The following is a 16,596-nucleotide window of genomic DNA, read 5'->3' as shown; positions in this document are numbered from 1 at the left end:
ATACCGCAATTAATACTAATTCACTACATAACTAATCACAAAAGAAATCACATTAGTTGGTAATCAGGTATTTCAAATAGCATATATGTATCAAACACATTTGTTCCTGTGCCTATATACCAAGGATTGTACATAGATTTAATCTAACAGAATCCATTGTTTGTATGTGTATATCAAACATTGCCACCAAGTAACAAGTAATTTTAACCCGGTAGGGTCAGTATTTGTAATAAAAGATCCAAATTGTCCTTCATATTAACATAGCATAGTACATGCTTGCATGGAGTATCAAAAAACTATACACAATAACATTATACTATCTTTGTCTATTTGTCCTCATATTATAATAACCATGAACAGTTCACAACTCACACATCTATTATTCCGATTCAATCCCACCATTGGGCGATCGTGCATCTCAGTTTACCTCTGGATGTTACTAAATATAACTATAGAATGTTCTATCACCATGTCAGTCAGTACCCGTAAGCATGCTAGGTCTACTAAAAGTGGTGATTTATTAGTCGGGAGTAAGCATGTCCCATACAAGCCAAGCTACATCATTGGTCCACGGGTGTGAGGTTTCCTTCCTATAACTAGTTGATCCTAGTGAAGAAAATGTATGAGTGGTTGGAGGTACTCGTATACAGATGGCTTGATGAGTTTACTGATTAGGCAGGTTCGTCAGGGTCCGGAACACTGGTGATGTAAAACTTTTTTAAACTATAGCCGGTCATTGGTATATACGAGCGGTCATGGTCTGTTATGAAATTAGGTACTCAGTAGGGTAATTAGTATATCTATAATTTCATAAATTGCACTCGTCACTAGGTATTCCCCTAGGAATAGTGTTTGTTCCTGAATGACGGAAGTGGAAAGACAACTGGAAAGAAGTTTAGTTTTACTATTAGAAAGTGGGTATGTAGGGTAAAGATTAGGCCCAAACTGATAAGTGTGTACCCCCTTGAAATGAGTATATGTAGATCACACCTCCTACGGTTCTTTTATGGACCTTGAATATTAAGCCTAATCTATGGTTCTGTCATATAATAAGATCTAGTTAGGACTTGTTTGAGCGTTCTTGGTATTCTCGTTTATAGGCAACACCGGTTCTTCATCTGACATAAGGCTAAAAGATCTCTACATCTTTCGGTACAACGATTTGTCATAAAATAACATTTTCCAATAATATTAATCAGAGTACGTAAGGGATATATGAATTAGGGCGAAAATAAAACATCATATTTGTTATGATCAAGTATAATATTAATTATAATGAAATATAATATTATTTATAATAAATTTTAATATTAATTATAATCAGATATAATATTTATTGCAATAGGATTTATTAATACTGACAGTATAGTATGTAAACGTATTCGTACACATATACCAGATAAGCACGTGTGCATATATATATATATATATACACACACTCAACATCACCGTTTATACACATATGTTGCCATTTTTACCTATCGGTATATTCCACGACTTCTCCGCGAATTCCCTCGTACAAGCAAGTTTGTTATTACGTTCCGGACCATAATAACTCACTTGCTCTCGGGTTCATCCCAATATCCATTAGCATATATCATTACTTATTATTAATTTTTCCAGAAATAATCGAGGCTACGGTTATTTTTAGGCATCTAATCCTTTATAACCAATGGCTCTGATACCAACTTCTATCACACCCCGTTAAGCAATTTGCGGAAGCGTAAAACGGTAATGTAACAGACACCACTGGTATCAAACACATTGTTTATAAAGAAACATTACTAACTAATTTACAATATATTACATAGTTCCAACTTCATTTATAAAATAGGTGATACAAATCAAAACGAGTCCCTTAACTTCTTTACTTCTTACTAGCACACTTGCATCAACTTACACAGCATCGATCACAGTCCAAACACGTAACACATAAGCAATCTACTCCAATTTTCTGTGTACCTGAAAAACATGTTAAAGCGGGTTAACTACGAATAGTTGGTGAGTTTCTTAGGTTTCAACGAAATCAGTTATGCTTACCACAACAATCATAGTTCGTATGTACACGTGTATAAATATGTATGTGAGTTTGTATGTTTTTATGTACATCTGTATGCTTATATGTACATATGTATGTTTATGATGTAGTTAAGAAAAATTACAGTGAAACCTTGATTGTTTGTTCGTGCTACGTGCCTCCATTTCCCACGTACAATCAACCATTGTGGTCCCCTTCCGCCCACATCAAGTCCCAAGTAACTGTGTCTAGCACTACATAGTGTGTATGTGTCAATATATAGTCACGTATAATTACAGTAGATTCTAGGCATTCGTGCCATAGTCAAATTAGTTTGTTCAGTTTCCAGTAGGACCTTGTCATACGTGTCATACTCAACTTAGTTTGTTCAGTTACAGTAGGACCTTGGCATACGTGCCATACTCAACTTAGTTTGTTCAGTTGCATTAGATCTTGGTATATGTGTCATTCTCAACTTAGTTTTTTCAGTTGCAGTAGATCTTGGCATATGTGCCATACTCAATTAGTTTGTTCAGTTGAAGTAGATCTTGGCATACGTGCTATACTCAACTTAGTTTATTAAATTGCAGTAGAATCTTGGCATTCAATCCATACTCAATTTAATTTGTTCAATTGCAGCAGAACATCGGCGTTCGAGCCATACTCAATTGAATTCTTCATATATAGAGTCATGTATATAATCAATAGTAATATCCATATTCTAAGGCTCATAATCAATTACTGTAGGGATCTTTCGTGTGTCAGCACTTAGGTAATTCATATGATAGTGCGTTTCCAAATAGGTAAATATATATAAACATCCTTTTCGCCCCAAAAGTTTGTAAAACAGTTTAAAAATGGGGTCATGAAACTCACGGTTTAGTAGGTGCTTAGTATGATATTAGCTCATGGTTTGTTTCACTTGCTATCACTTAGTCCCTATAATCAATATTATAATAATATTAATCTTCTAATATTATTATAATCTCCATACTAAACTGGGCTGTAGATCTAGTCTAGGTATAGCGGTCACACCTAGAACATGTCTATAGGCTTAGATTGTGACGTTGTTCAATGTCTAATGTTTAAAACCAAACTTGGCTCAGTTTCACCTGCTGGACCAAGTTGATCGTTTATGCATTTAGAAAACAGGTTTGACCACATAAACTTGGATAAACCTGTTGCTTGATAAAGTGATTAAATTTATAAAGAAAAATCATAGTTTAGATGTCTGGATTCGCTACATGGCTCATTTCTGTGTATTCAGTCTGGTTTGGAAAAAAACTCGCACAATTTATCTGAACTGTTCGGATTTCTCGAAGAAAGTTCAGTTTTATTCAATTAACTCAAAAGTATGATTTTTAGCCACTCTTGATGTTTTGATATCCTAGTAAGTTCGTTAATTACAAGCTGCTAGTTTTTATCAGAATTAAATTTGTTTAACATTAAAATTTATCACAATTAATTACCCATTTATCATTAAATGATGAAAATTTTACACTTTATGTAGAATTTTATAAAAATATTTCTGAAAATATTTGCTGATTTAATAATTTATAATAACTCAAATCATATGCTATATTTAACCCCTAAATCATTCGTTTATACCAAATGATTTCCAAAAAATCCAATAAATTTTCTGAGTGATCCAAATAACTCCTAAAATAGCTTGTAAAATTTCCAGAACTTAACAATTTTTCCAACATACCTTTTTGAGCAAAAAAATGACCATAAAACTTGAATAAACGCGAATCTGGAACTATAGGTAGGGTTCTCCGATTGATCCAAATTATTATTAAATACCTGAGTTCCCCACAAAAAGTCATAATTTTGCAAGTAGTTTAAGTATTTTTTCCAATTAAACATCCCCAAATAGTAATAAATTTTCCAAGTATTCTCGGATTGTTGAAATATTACCAAATTTGGGCAGGGATTCATTCATATGGCCCCTAATGTCTCTGTAAATTTTCACAAGCTAACAATAAGTACGCCAAAATCTAATCCTAAACAACCCCTAAACGAGTGTTTCGGCAATACCTTTACAGTTTTCGTTCGTTTCAACTCTTTTCTCAATTTTCCAAGTCCTTGGTCCTCTAGCTAATGTAGCTAAAGGTCCTATATCACAAAACCAAAGTATGTATCATCAAAATTCCAGCCTTGAAACATAGAGTTTCAGTTAGGGTTTTACACCGAACTTTTGAACCGTAAAAACATGATTTGTACCCTCTAATCCATTCTTATGGCCAAAAACCTTATGAATTATGACTTTTTACCATGTGTAGGATCAAAACATGTTTTTAGACCATTTTTCGGGTTTTTGTATGGTTAGGGGGGGGGGGGGCGGTGGTCCTTAATGGTGGTCGGAACTAGTTGGCCCCCCTTGGGCCCCATTTTGGCCCACTTGCCTCGTTTTGCATGCCCTAATGTTAAATCACAAGTCCAAATTTATTTCGGGTTCGGTTTTTGGCAAGAAAAATATATCGGGTACGACAAACAGTGCGAAAACAAGTGTTTTTCGGCCAATTTCTTGTAATTTTAGAAAACCATAATATTTGATTGTAAAATCGAAAGTATTTCACAGATCGCCTAAAACATTTCAAATAAATGTTTTGTAGGTCTTTTCGGCTTAACGGATGATACAATGCTTGTTTTGGAACTAACTTTCGCGTTTAAACTCATAGCGATCAGTGAAACGAGTATGTTTTCGTTTAACTGGTTTGCTATTGTACTAAGGCCATAACATCAATATGTTAGCTTATAATAAACGTATATCACTTATAGATGCCCCTGGGATATCCGGGTCATAACCAGACCCATTTGGTCATTCGTTTGTTCGCTACGCAATAGCGGTTAATCGCTTATTCGATATGTAAATTCTAAGGTATACTTGGTTTTGTCACTAATGTCACAATAATCGTTAATGTTAGTAAAAATATTCGAAAAAAGAATGACATTATATTATCCAACAACCAAATTCAACTTAATTTGATAACAAATGTTGAACCAAAAATATCAAAATGATATAATTCAACAACATGCTTGGTGGAAGTTAATCCCAAACATATTGCTGGTTAAATAAATGGGTCAGTTTGGTTATGACAGTTTTGGAATTATCTTTAACTAAAACCAACCCGTATTTTTCAGTTTTTAAAAATTTGTAAAACCGACCCACTGGTTATGTCGGTTGTCGGTTAAAATCGGTTCGGTTCAACGGTTATGGTGGTTAAGTTGCTCACCCTTATGTATAATACATATATATGATGAGTATCATTACAGAACTCTTAAATTATTTAAGAACTTGAAGGAACTCTTAATAACTAACGTTTTTTATAAAAAATTTTGTATGCTAATTTTATTTGATTATACTTTTATCACTTTTTATATCTATATTTACGATTATAATTATGAAAATTAGATTTTGCACACATCTATGTTTTTTTACACATGTATAAATTTGTTATTACATGAATTTTACACATATATAATCTTATGATTTATATATATAATCAACAATTTATATATAAAATATGGTAAAACTAGTCTCAAACAATATTAATTTATGAAAAAAATAAAAAAAAATGTTTGGTTGTTATGAGTTTCTAATAGTTCTTAACTTTTTTAGAGTTTTACGAAATGACACTAACCTTGCATATGTATTTGATCCTGAAACTATATATATAATTGGGATCGTTTGAGAACCATTTGAAAATTGAGAACCATTTTGGACCACCAAAAACCCTTCAAGAAAAAATAAAAAAATTTAAAAAACCAAAACAAATGCAAAAATAAAAAAAGTCAAAAAACCAAAACGCTTATCTAGCATCCCAATTTCATAAAAAAAACTCGATTTTGCTAAATTATACCCATATATATAATGCGTATAAACATGTGTATACATGTATGTACATGTACATGTTATTTTTATATACATATGTACAATTAAGATACATAATAATGTACATATGTGTATATTATGTAACTAGAGATTAAATGATAATATACAGATATGTAATTTAACAAAATGAGGTTTTTTTTATATAAACCGGGATGCTAGATAAACGTTTTGGGTTTTTTTTACTTTTTAAAATTTTTTTAATATTATTTGTTGAAAAGGTTTTTTTGTGGTCAAAATGGTTCTCAAAGTTTTCAATTTCAAAAAGTTGTCTTAGGATTCTCACTCTGTGTGTGTGTGTTGTGTGTGTATATAGAATGAGCATCATTACAGAAGTATTAAATTAATTAAGAACTTGTAGGAACTCCGAACAACTAACATTTTTTATTATATATTTTGTATGTTAATGTTATTTAAGCACAGTTTTATCACTTATTATATTTTACGATTACAATTATGAAAATTAGTTTTTACACATATCTTTTTTTACATATATGTAAATTTGTTATTACATAAATTTTACATATATATAAACTTGTGATTTATATATGTAATAAAAAATTTATATATAAAATATGGTAAAACTAATCTCAAACAGCGTTAATATATAAAAAAATTTAAAATAAATATTTGGTTGTTATGAGTTCTGATGGTTGGGTAAGAGTTATTTATTATTATTTATTAATTAGTTATATTTAGGAAAATAAATGAGTGAACATTGGTACTTCAAGTGTTGTTATGTGTTTTCAGGGTCTTGGAAATTAAGGTGTTTATCGGGGATGAGTATGAGCTTGGAACGAAGATTTAGAAGTGAGAGATTGGAAGTGCACGTATAACGAGGCAGTAAAGAGAAGAAAATAATTATTTTGGTTATTTTGCGTCTTCGCGCGACGCGAAGATGCTTGACAGACAACTTCGCGCGATGCGAAGTTGCAACATTTTGAGCCCGACTATTTTGTCCTTGCGCTTCATTGAGCATAGACGGATCTAGATCTACGATGACATCATGTTATTCATTGATTGAATGATACGATTACGAGGAATACAGTTAGTGTGTGAACTATGTGTGTTGAGAGAGTATTCGGACAAAGTAACGACTCAGAGGATGAAAAAAAAATAACTAACTACTTACATTAATGATAACATTACAGGTATATATAGACAATGACACATTTGTTAACTTAACCTTAACGAATGTGTCATTCGCTACAAAAACACTAACGAATGAATATCCTCATTCGTTTTACATTAAAGAGTAACCAATGCCCTTCATTCGTTGCCACATTCGTTAAACAGGGTTAATGAATGTGGCTTACAAACTAACGAATGTAGCTGATTCGTTATGGGGTAACGAATAGCTTTACATTAGACAGAATGAGGATATATTTACCAAAATACCCCTAACATTATCATTAATATAATAATACTATTATAAAGACCGAGACGCTCAAGTCGTGTATCAACAAACTCCCCCTCATCTCGAGCTCTTTATACTTTACTTCTGGAACATCTTCGTCTTCCAGTTGGTAAAACTATGAATCTTGAATGCATAACAGACACGAACAACCCGCTGAAACTGCATTGCAAGATCGTAGTCACTTACATTAGCAAATCTGATCTGACTATGAAATAACGCGTCGTTGTCAGACTCAGATAAGTTCACGAGCCACTTCGAATCGATCACACGAATAACACTTGTGTTTGATCCGCTGCCCAATACAATTACCGCTTCACCCGTTTGATTATCATAATACCATCTGTTGAACATGGTGAATAGACTCTGAGGGAATATCTTCATTGGAGCCCTCTTCATAGTCTTTGGTGACTTAACCTGCAACACCATTTTTCTCCAGCCAGTGCGAGGATCGATCTCGTCGATGTATTTGTGTGTCGGCACTTGCGGCTAGAAGAATTTTTAACCATATCGGGTTTCATGAAGTAGATGAGCATAGAACCACTCAGCCCATTTATCTTTTCCACGATTAACAAATGGTCTGTTGGCTAGTGTTCTCACACCCCATCTTGGCATAGATAAGATATCGTGTGGGTGCTTGAAATAATAAATGCCATTTTCCCACTTCACGATATATACCTTAAGCTCTGCATCAAACTGCCATGCTAGCAAATAACCCTTCACATCTTTTACGGTCTTGTACTTCTTCATTTGGTATGCAGATGCTCGAACCTTTGCTCATCGAACTTCCTCCTGCTCGTGATATTTGAAGGTCTCGATCATCTTATTCATACATTTTAATCTTGTCCAACCATACCATCCAAAGCACGTTTACGTTTCTTCTCCTTCGCAGATAAGTGACTGGTTTCGGCTTTTTTATTCCATCTCTCCCGTTCTTCTCGTAAACGTTGTTCTGATGCCTCAAAATGTTCTGTAGTAAAAAATGGAATACCTGAATCGTTGTTGTTGTTGCTGTCGGTATACATATCAGGATACTCCTCAGGAGTCACGTCTTCCACTTCTACCTCTTCATACCCAGGCACATTCCCATGCGGAATGCTTGGATTTGTACATTTCAAAATCTATTTCCACCTCCACTGTCTTTCCTAGTTCATCGACCTCATCTTCATTCAAATCTAGAAGCATGTCAATCTGTTCTTTGGTTAGTGAATGATCTACAAACTCACCCTCTTCAATCTCATCAGCATTCACCATACTATACATAATCCCGTTTATACCCACAAATAAAATCATATTTGTCGGTATAACATCAATCGGTTTAGCTCAAGTATAGTCCTTGTACGACACAATTTGAAAATTATTTACCTCACTACCACCACCAGTACTCATTCCACCAGCTTGATCACCTGCCGACGATGCACTACTGCCCGGTTACTGGTCACCAACACCCCCTTCATCCGGATCATCTTCACCATTCCTCAATTTTTCAACTCATCATCTTTGTAAGTAAGTTGATGGATGATCTCATCTTGTTTATCTAATCTCTCCCCCTGAGCAGCAACTAGGGCTTTTAACTCATATTTTCTCTCTGAGCAAACTGAATATGACTAAACATATTCCACTATGCTAGCTCATGAGCTGCCCAGTCTGCTTGCATCTGTGTTTGTTGAAGATGCAAAAAATTCATCATGTTAAACCATTGATTCTGAGAAGACATTCCATAAATGTTCGGATGGATAGTTTCATAGGACCCTGAGGACGATTAAACGCCATAAATGAATGCTCAGGTCGTTGCAACGTAGTAGGAGTAACTGGAGTAGCAGGAGTAGTCGGTTGAGGACTAGGCATACGTGCCAATACAGTCTGCAAAACATCCCCAAAGTACGGATCCGCCATAGGTGTAGTCATCAAAGTCATGGTCGGAGGTACTGGAGAAACTGGCATGTGAACTGGAGTCGGAGATCGAGTAACAACAGGAGGAGATCTCGGAATACTCTGAGGAATATGAGAAGTAGGAATAGGAGCTGATACAGCTGGAGATGATCTTTCAAACGGTTGACTTGGTATCTCAATACTCGAACCTCGTCTCACCCTTTGCTTTTTTGGTTTCTCCCCCTTTTTCACCATCGGTTCTTTACCTTTACGTGTACGTTTTTGAGCATACGTTAACTCTGCACTCGGCCCTTGACCACCATTATTACCATCATCACCACCATCACCACCCTCACGCTCAGAATCCGAATTATCATGAGCCCACCGATCATTGGATGGCGCTTCATAATCAGTATTTGCAAGATGGACAATCAAACGCTTAAACCTCGGCTGATCCTGAATACTTTGACCACGGTAAGATCTTAAACGTCTCATAGTCTCAGCATTCATATGTTCCAGCTTCAATATATCATCTGGATCTTTAAACAAAGTAGGCTGTGCATCATTCTGCAAGAATCTCAGATACATTAGAAACTTGTGACGGCTTGTAAGATTCTCCTTTAAGTGATAAAAAACCAATTCAGAAAAATTGAACGGTTTGTTTAGCACTAAGGCAACAAAAGTGGATTGCAGCATGACTCGGCATTCATCAAATCCTCCTTTACGTCCACCGAGACAATGTATCAGTACATGCAAAAAATACTTATACTGCTCGCACAAATTTTCTTTGTTACACATAGACTTGCCCAAATCTCCATTATATCTCACCCTTCTGAACAACCCACGTATCAAACACTTATCGAATTCACTATTGGGTCAGATTTTTGATAAGGAAGATTGGAATCTTCTCAACCTCCTCAGGAAATCAGCTAAGTATGGACTTCGAGCAAGCTTGGACGATCGAGCATGATTTACTACATCGAGCAAGGTCTTCAGAAACACTAACGGTTAATTCTTCTAAGTGTTAAGGCTTCGATCAAGCTACACTTCAACGAGCAAGAGTATTCTTCTATCAAGCATGGATTGCCAATCGAACAAACAGCTTGGTCATAAAAGTTTTAACCAAGTGTTACGAGCACAGGATGATCGAACACATGGGGACAAGCATGGATGCAATAAGAAGATGTCACGTGATCAAAGCAAGGACTTCGATCACAGTTCAGTTCCCGAGCAAGATTTACATCCGAGCATGCTAAAGATTATTGAATAAGTAAAACTGAATACATCAAGAAGAATGAGCTTGCTCGACAGACTAGTTCGAGCAAAGCTTGGACTAGTTAAGAGGGATGAAGTCTACTGGAAGGGAATATCTTCTTTGAAGATATTCTAAGTAAAGTATGCTCGTGGACACTCATCGAGCATACCTAGCATAGTGAGTTTGCTCGAGTAGGATTGTTACCTTGCTCGAGGACTCAACACTTGTATTATTTTGTATTTCATTATGTAATGATTAGGAACTTCTAGAAGGAATGTCAGGGTCTATAAATAGGGATCCTAGGTTTCCATTTAGGACACGAATTTACAGGTTGGCACACACCAAATACGAGAAACTTTCCAAAAGAATATTCAATTTTTTTCCTCGTATAACCGCCGCCGTCATACACGAAACCCTAGACATTCCTTTCACTGTTTCATTAATGAATCATTTAATATAGTGAATCTTTGTCTTTGAATGAGCTTTTATTGATTATCTATTATTGTTTTGTGTTTGCTATTTTCACTCCTTTGTTCCCACTCATTGGATATCTTGATTCCGCCGGGATATTTAACAGGCCTTTGGGTAATCAAGTCGGTGTATTCTTGTCAACCTTTTTAAGGTTTCACCCGATTCACTGTCCTGACAAGTCTTCGAGCATACTTTACTTAGAATATTTTTTTTTAGAAAATATTCTCCTCCAACACGCTTCATTCTCCTTGACCAATCCTTGCATACTTTACAGTACTGATTATCTACTAAACCGTGAGTTTCATGACCCCACTTTTAAACTGTTTTACAAACTTTTGGGGTGAAAAGCATGTTTGATTACATATACATACCTGAAACATGTATTGATGTGAATTATCTAAGTGCTAACACACGAAAGTCCCCACGATCACAATGATTAACTTCGAGCCGGTGGCTTGTGAATAGTACTATTGGTTTGACAAACCCAAACGGAATCGGCCTGGTTACCGTGTCACATAGCGCCGTTTTCACATGACCATATTTATACAAACAGGCTATGTAGTGTTAGACATAGCTACCAGGGCATGTTGTGGGCGGAAAGGGGCCACAGTGGTTGATGGAGCGTGGGAAATGGATGCACGTAGCACATAAAGTCAAGGTTTCACTGTAGCTTAGCATAATTACATCATTTACATACATACATACATACATACCTATTTCATGATTACAAGTGTTGACTTGTGAATACTCATTACTGATTTCTTGAAACTCGTGAAACTTACCAACTCTAGTAGTTGACCCGTTTTAAACTGCTTTTCAGGTGTACCTAAATTGGAATGATTGGGTGATCTGTTACTTTCCTGAGGTGTGTGGTTGATGCTATGTGAATAAAAGCAAAGGCGTTAGTAGTAAGAATGTATAGTTAACGAACTAGTTTTGTTTATATCACCTAGACTGTAAAACAACGATAAAACAATGAGTTGTAATATATTGTAAATTAGTTTGTAATGTTTCTTTATAAACAATGTGTTGATACCAGAGGTGTCTGTTACATTCCCGTTTTACGCTTCCGCATTGTGCTAGTCGGGGTGTGACAGTAGCGGTCAAAGCAGGTATAATTAAAGAGAGTCAGGGGGCTACAACAAGAGCTATCAGAAGAGTTATTAGCAGGGTCAGCAAAGTCAAGGGGCAGCTCAAGGGCAAGGAAGTTCTTCAGGTAACAAGGAAGAGTCGATTATGGATGTGATGGACTTTCTGAAGCAGATGAAGACAGATTAGGAGGCTCAGAATAAAAGCGTAAATCAAAGATTGGAGCTCCAAGAGAAAGTTAACGTTGCGAGGGACAAACAGGTGAGCCAGCTTGCTGAAGAAGTGGCTAGTTTGAAGAGAAATCCATCCAAAGTGATACCTTGAAGAACCCGAGCCATCAGAGTAGCAGTTCTTCGAACGGTAAGAATGCCCATGTCAACCAGGTAAATACCCTTAGGAGTGGAAAGGTTTATGATGATGAGGTAGCTCCACCACCTTTTGTTGAAGGTGTGGTGGAAGACTTGGGGGAAGATGGGAAGAGTCACGATGAGGTTGAAATTGAACCAAAAAATAAACCAAAACAGATAAATAAAAATAAAATTGAATCAGAAACTAAAAGGGGAACACCAACCACCAAGTAGACGGGCTCAACGAGTAAAACCATTCCATTTCCTCGGACATTTGGTGAAACCCAAGACCTCATCAGCACTACGAAAGAGGGGCCCACAGCAGGAGGAAATGTGGGAAATATTCAAACAAGTTTAAATCAATTTACCCCTTATAGATGCAATTAAACAAGTCCCTGCATATGCTAAATATTTATAAGACTTGTGCACTCAATAAAGAACTCACAAGTTGTCCAAACAAGTTGATTTAACTGCAAATGTGAGTTCGGTTTTGACAGGTATCCTCCCACCCAAGCTACAAGATCCGGGAATGCCAATTATAACCATTCAAGTGGGCGGTTTTAAAATGACTAAGGCGTTTTTAGATCTTGGAGTTGGGGTGAGTATTCTCCCAGGAAACTTGTATGACCAATATGACTTTGGTTTACTTAGAAAAGCCGACACCACCGTGGTATTGGCTAATTTGATGCTAAAGCTTCCTAGGGGAATCGTGACCGATGTGATTGTAATGATAGAAGATTTTTATTACCCGGTTGACTTCCTGATTCTAGATTACGTGACAGTTGACCCAAAATGGCAACCGAACGTGATTCACGGTCGGCCCTTTTGGCCACTGCGAATGCTTTAATTAACTATAGAACTGGGGTACTTTTGGTAATAAGAATCTTAGGTTTAATGTGTTTTCAAATGTGTCTAACCCTCTGGTGAGTGACAACTGCTTCGCAGCTTAAGTCATTAATAGGTTGAACCCTCATAAAAGTGAGGAATATGCCACAGAGGAGTGTGCTTTTGTTGCAGGGAAACAGTTGAGCATGCATTGCAATTGCAAAAAGAAGAAGAGGCTGTAGAGTTATATGCTGCGAGTATTGGGAAACCGCCATGGTCTCAGTAGGTAGAGAGGTTTCTCGACACGATTGATTCAAAGTTAAGACCATCGTTGGAGAGTCCGCCGGATGTGGAATTGAAGGAGCTCCCGAGACACCTTAAATATGTGTTCTTGGGAGAGGGAGAGACTTTACCGGCCATCATCGCCACGAATTTAGAAGATGATCAAGAGAAGGCGTTGGTGGAAGTCTTGAGAGAGCATAAGGCAGTGATTGATTGGACGATAGCAGATTTGAGAGGGATCAGCCCATCCATTTTCATGCATAAGATCATCACTGATCCCGAGGAAAAACCCGCTCATGATGCATAAAGAAGGTTGAATCCAAACATGAAGGAGGTAGTGAAGAAGGAAGTTTTGAAGTGGTTGGATGCGGGCATCATCTTTCGATCTTAGATAGCACGTGGGTAGCTGAACACAAACGATTCCGAAGAAGGCGGGTATTCAGATAACCCGTAACGAGAAAGGTGAGGAAATCGCCACCCGACCGGTAACTGGGTGGCGGATTTGTGTTGATTATAGAAAGTTAAATGCGGGCAACATCCAAAGACCATTTTCCCTTGCCGTTCATTGACCAAATCATCAAGAAACTTGCAGGTTAGAAATTTTCTTGCTTTCTAGATGGCTATTTGGGATACAATCAGATTGCTATCCATCCCGATGACCAACATAAGACCACTTTCACATGTCCATACGACACTTTCGCATTTAGGGGAATGCGTTTTGGTTTGTGTAATGCCTCGGCCACCTTTAAAAGGTGTATGATGAGTATCTTTTCAGATATGGTCGGGGATTCTCTTGAGATTTTTATGGACGATTTTTTGATTTTCGGGTCATCTTTTGAAAAATGCTTAAATGAATTAACTAAGGTTTTGAAAAGATGTGTGGAAACGAATTTGGTCTTAAGTTGGGAAAATAGCCACTTTATGGTGCAAGAGGGGATGGTTTTGGGACATGTCATCTCAAGTAGGGGGATTGAGGTTGACCGGGTAAAAATCCAAGTCATATCTAATTTACCACCGCCAACTAATATAAAAGGGGTAAGGGCATTTTTGGGTCATGCTGGTTTTTACCGACGGTTCTTAAGAATTTTAGTGTCATACATAAACCGTTGTGTAATTTTCTTTTAAAAGATGTGTCATTTGTTTTTAACGAAGAATGTCTCAAAGCTTTTAATTTCCTAAAGAAACAAATTGGTTGAAGCCCCAATCTTGTTGTCACCTGATTGGTCACTTCCATTTGAGATCATGTGTGACGCAAGCGACTACGAGGTCGGGGCCATTTTGGGTCAACGGGTGGACAAGAAGCACGTTGCCATATACTACGCGAGCAAAACCCTTTTCGATGCTTAAATTAATTACACCAATACGAAATAGGAGTTGCTTGCGGTAGTGTATGCGCTTGATAAGTTTCGATGCTCAAATTATTGTTTTTTCAGATCATAGCGTAGTCAAGTACTTGATAGATAGAAAGATGCAAAGCCGCGCTTGATCATGTGGATATTACTGCTCCAGGAGTTTGATGTGGAGATCCGTGACAAGAAAGGAAGCGAGAATGTGGTAGCAGATCATTTGTCGAAACTTGTTGGACAAGAATATGAGGAGAAGGACGAGAGGGCCATTAATGAGTTCTTTCCGGATGAGCAATTTTTTTCTGTTTCAACCTTACCATGGTATGCTAACATTATTAATTTTCTTGTTGTAGATACAATTCCTAAATTTTGGCCGAGGAAGAAGAAGCAACATTTCCTCTCTCAGGTAAAGTACTATGTGTGGGAAGATCCGGATTTGTTGAAGGTTGGTGCTGACCAAGTGATGACGCGTTGCATACTAGAGGAAGAGGTTCGAAGTGTCTTGCATCATACTCACTCATTAGCGTGTGGAGGCCATTTCAGCGGCCAGAAGACGGGACATCGCGTGCTTGCGTGTGGATTTTATTAGCCCACCATCTTTAAAGATGCAACAGCGTTTGTTAAGAATTGTGTTAGATGCCAACAAATGGGCGGTATTTCAAAGAGGGACGAGATGCCTATGCAACCAATCCTCGATGTCGACATCTTTGATGTTTGGGGGATTGATTTCATGGGCCCGTTTCCTAATTCATTTGGTAATCTTTATATCTTGGTGGCGGTCGATTATGTATCTAAGTGGGTAGAAGCAATCGCCACCAAGACGAATGACCATACCGTTGTTTGTAAGTTTGTCCAGTCTAACATTATTTCACGTTTTTGTGTCCCCCGCATTATCATTAGTGATGGGGGCTCACATTTCAAAATTTTCAATTTTGGCAAACTTCTTAAGCGGTATGGCGCAAACCGCCGTATCGCCATTCCATATCACCCTCAAATGAGTGGGCAAGTGGAGGTTTCCAAGAGGCAAATCAAAGAAATTTTACAAAAGACGGTAAGGCCTGGTCGGAAAGATTGGTCGAATAAACTAAATGATGCTTTATGGGTTTACCGTACCGCTTATAAAACGCCTATTGGAACCACCCCTTATCGGTTGGTTTACGAGAAAGGGTGTCATTTACCTGTTGAGCTAGCCCATCGTGCTCTATTGGCAGTTAAGAATATTAACCTAGATTATGAGTGTGCAGGTAAACAAAGGAAGTTGAACATATGTGAGCTGGAAGAGTTGAGAGATGAGGCTTATGAATGTGGATCAACTTATAAAGATAAGTTGAAGAGAGTTCACGATGCTAAGCTAAGAAGAATGACATTCGAAAAAGGACAACGAGTGTGGTTGTACAATTCGAGATTGATGCTTTTTCCTAGGCAAATTGAAGAGCAAGTGGACGGGACCTTATCAGGTTAAGAGGGTTGGAAAGTATGGTGAGGTTGAAATAGAAGATTTTGATGATCATTTGAGGCAAGTGGTGAATGCCCATCGGTTGAAGCCTTACTTGGAAGATGCGGATTGAACAAGGAGATACATGAGTCGGAAGTTTTCTTCTTGGCGGACAAGCCGACTTATTTGGTTAACTGAAAGAACCAAGGGATGTCGAGCTGTAGACATTCAATTCGGCGCTAACCGAGAGGCAACCCGGCACTTGTAAGTTGTATTCTTTGTATATTGATTCTAGTTTGCTAAGTGTTTTCCTCAAATCGTGTGGTGTAGAGCAAGGATCGAGTGTGGGGA

General features: G+C 37.1%; 1 protein-coding gene across 1 annotated transcript; it reads left to right on the top strand.

The window, feature by feature from the left end:
* The first annotated feature begins 15,540 nt into the window (after positions 1–15,540).
* LOC143588329 (uncharacterized) lies at positions 15,541–16,272 on the top strand. The gene has a single exon (XM_077069362.1). It carries the CDS (start codon positions 15,541–15,543, stop codon positions 16,270–16,272), a length of 732 nt encoding a protein of 243 aa, XP_076925477.1.
* The last annotated feature ends 324 nt before the right edge of the window (positions 16,273–16,596 follow it).

The sequence above is a fragment of the Bidens hawaiensis genome, unplaced genomic scaffold (genome assembly GCF_021521415.1).
Source record: "Bidens hawaiensis isolate Kalapana, Puna unplaced genomic scaffold, B.hawaiensis_p1.1 tig00036318_1, whole genome shotgun sequence".
NCBI lineage: Eukaryota > Viridiplantae > Streptophyta > Magnoliopsida > Asterales > Asteraceae > Bidens > Bidens hawaiensis.
Note: the sequence above shows the minus strand (reverse complement) of the source record. Positions and strands in the feature narration are given on the sequence as shown.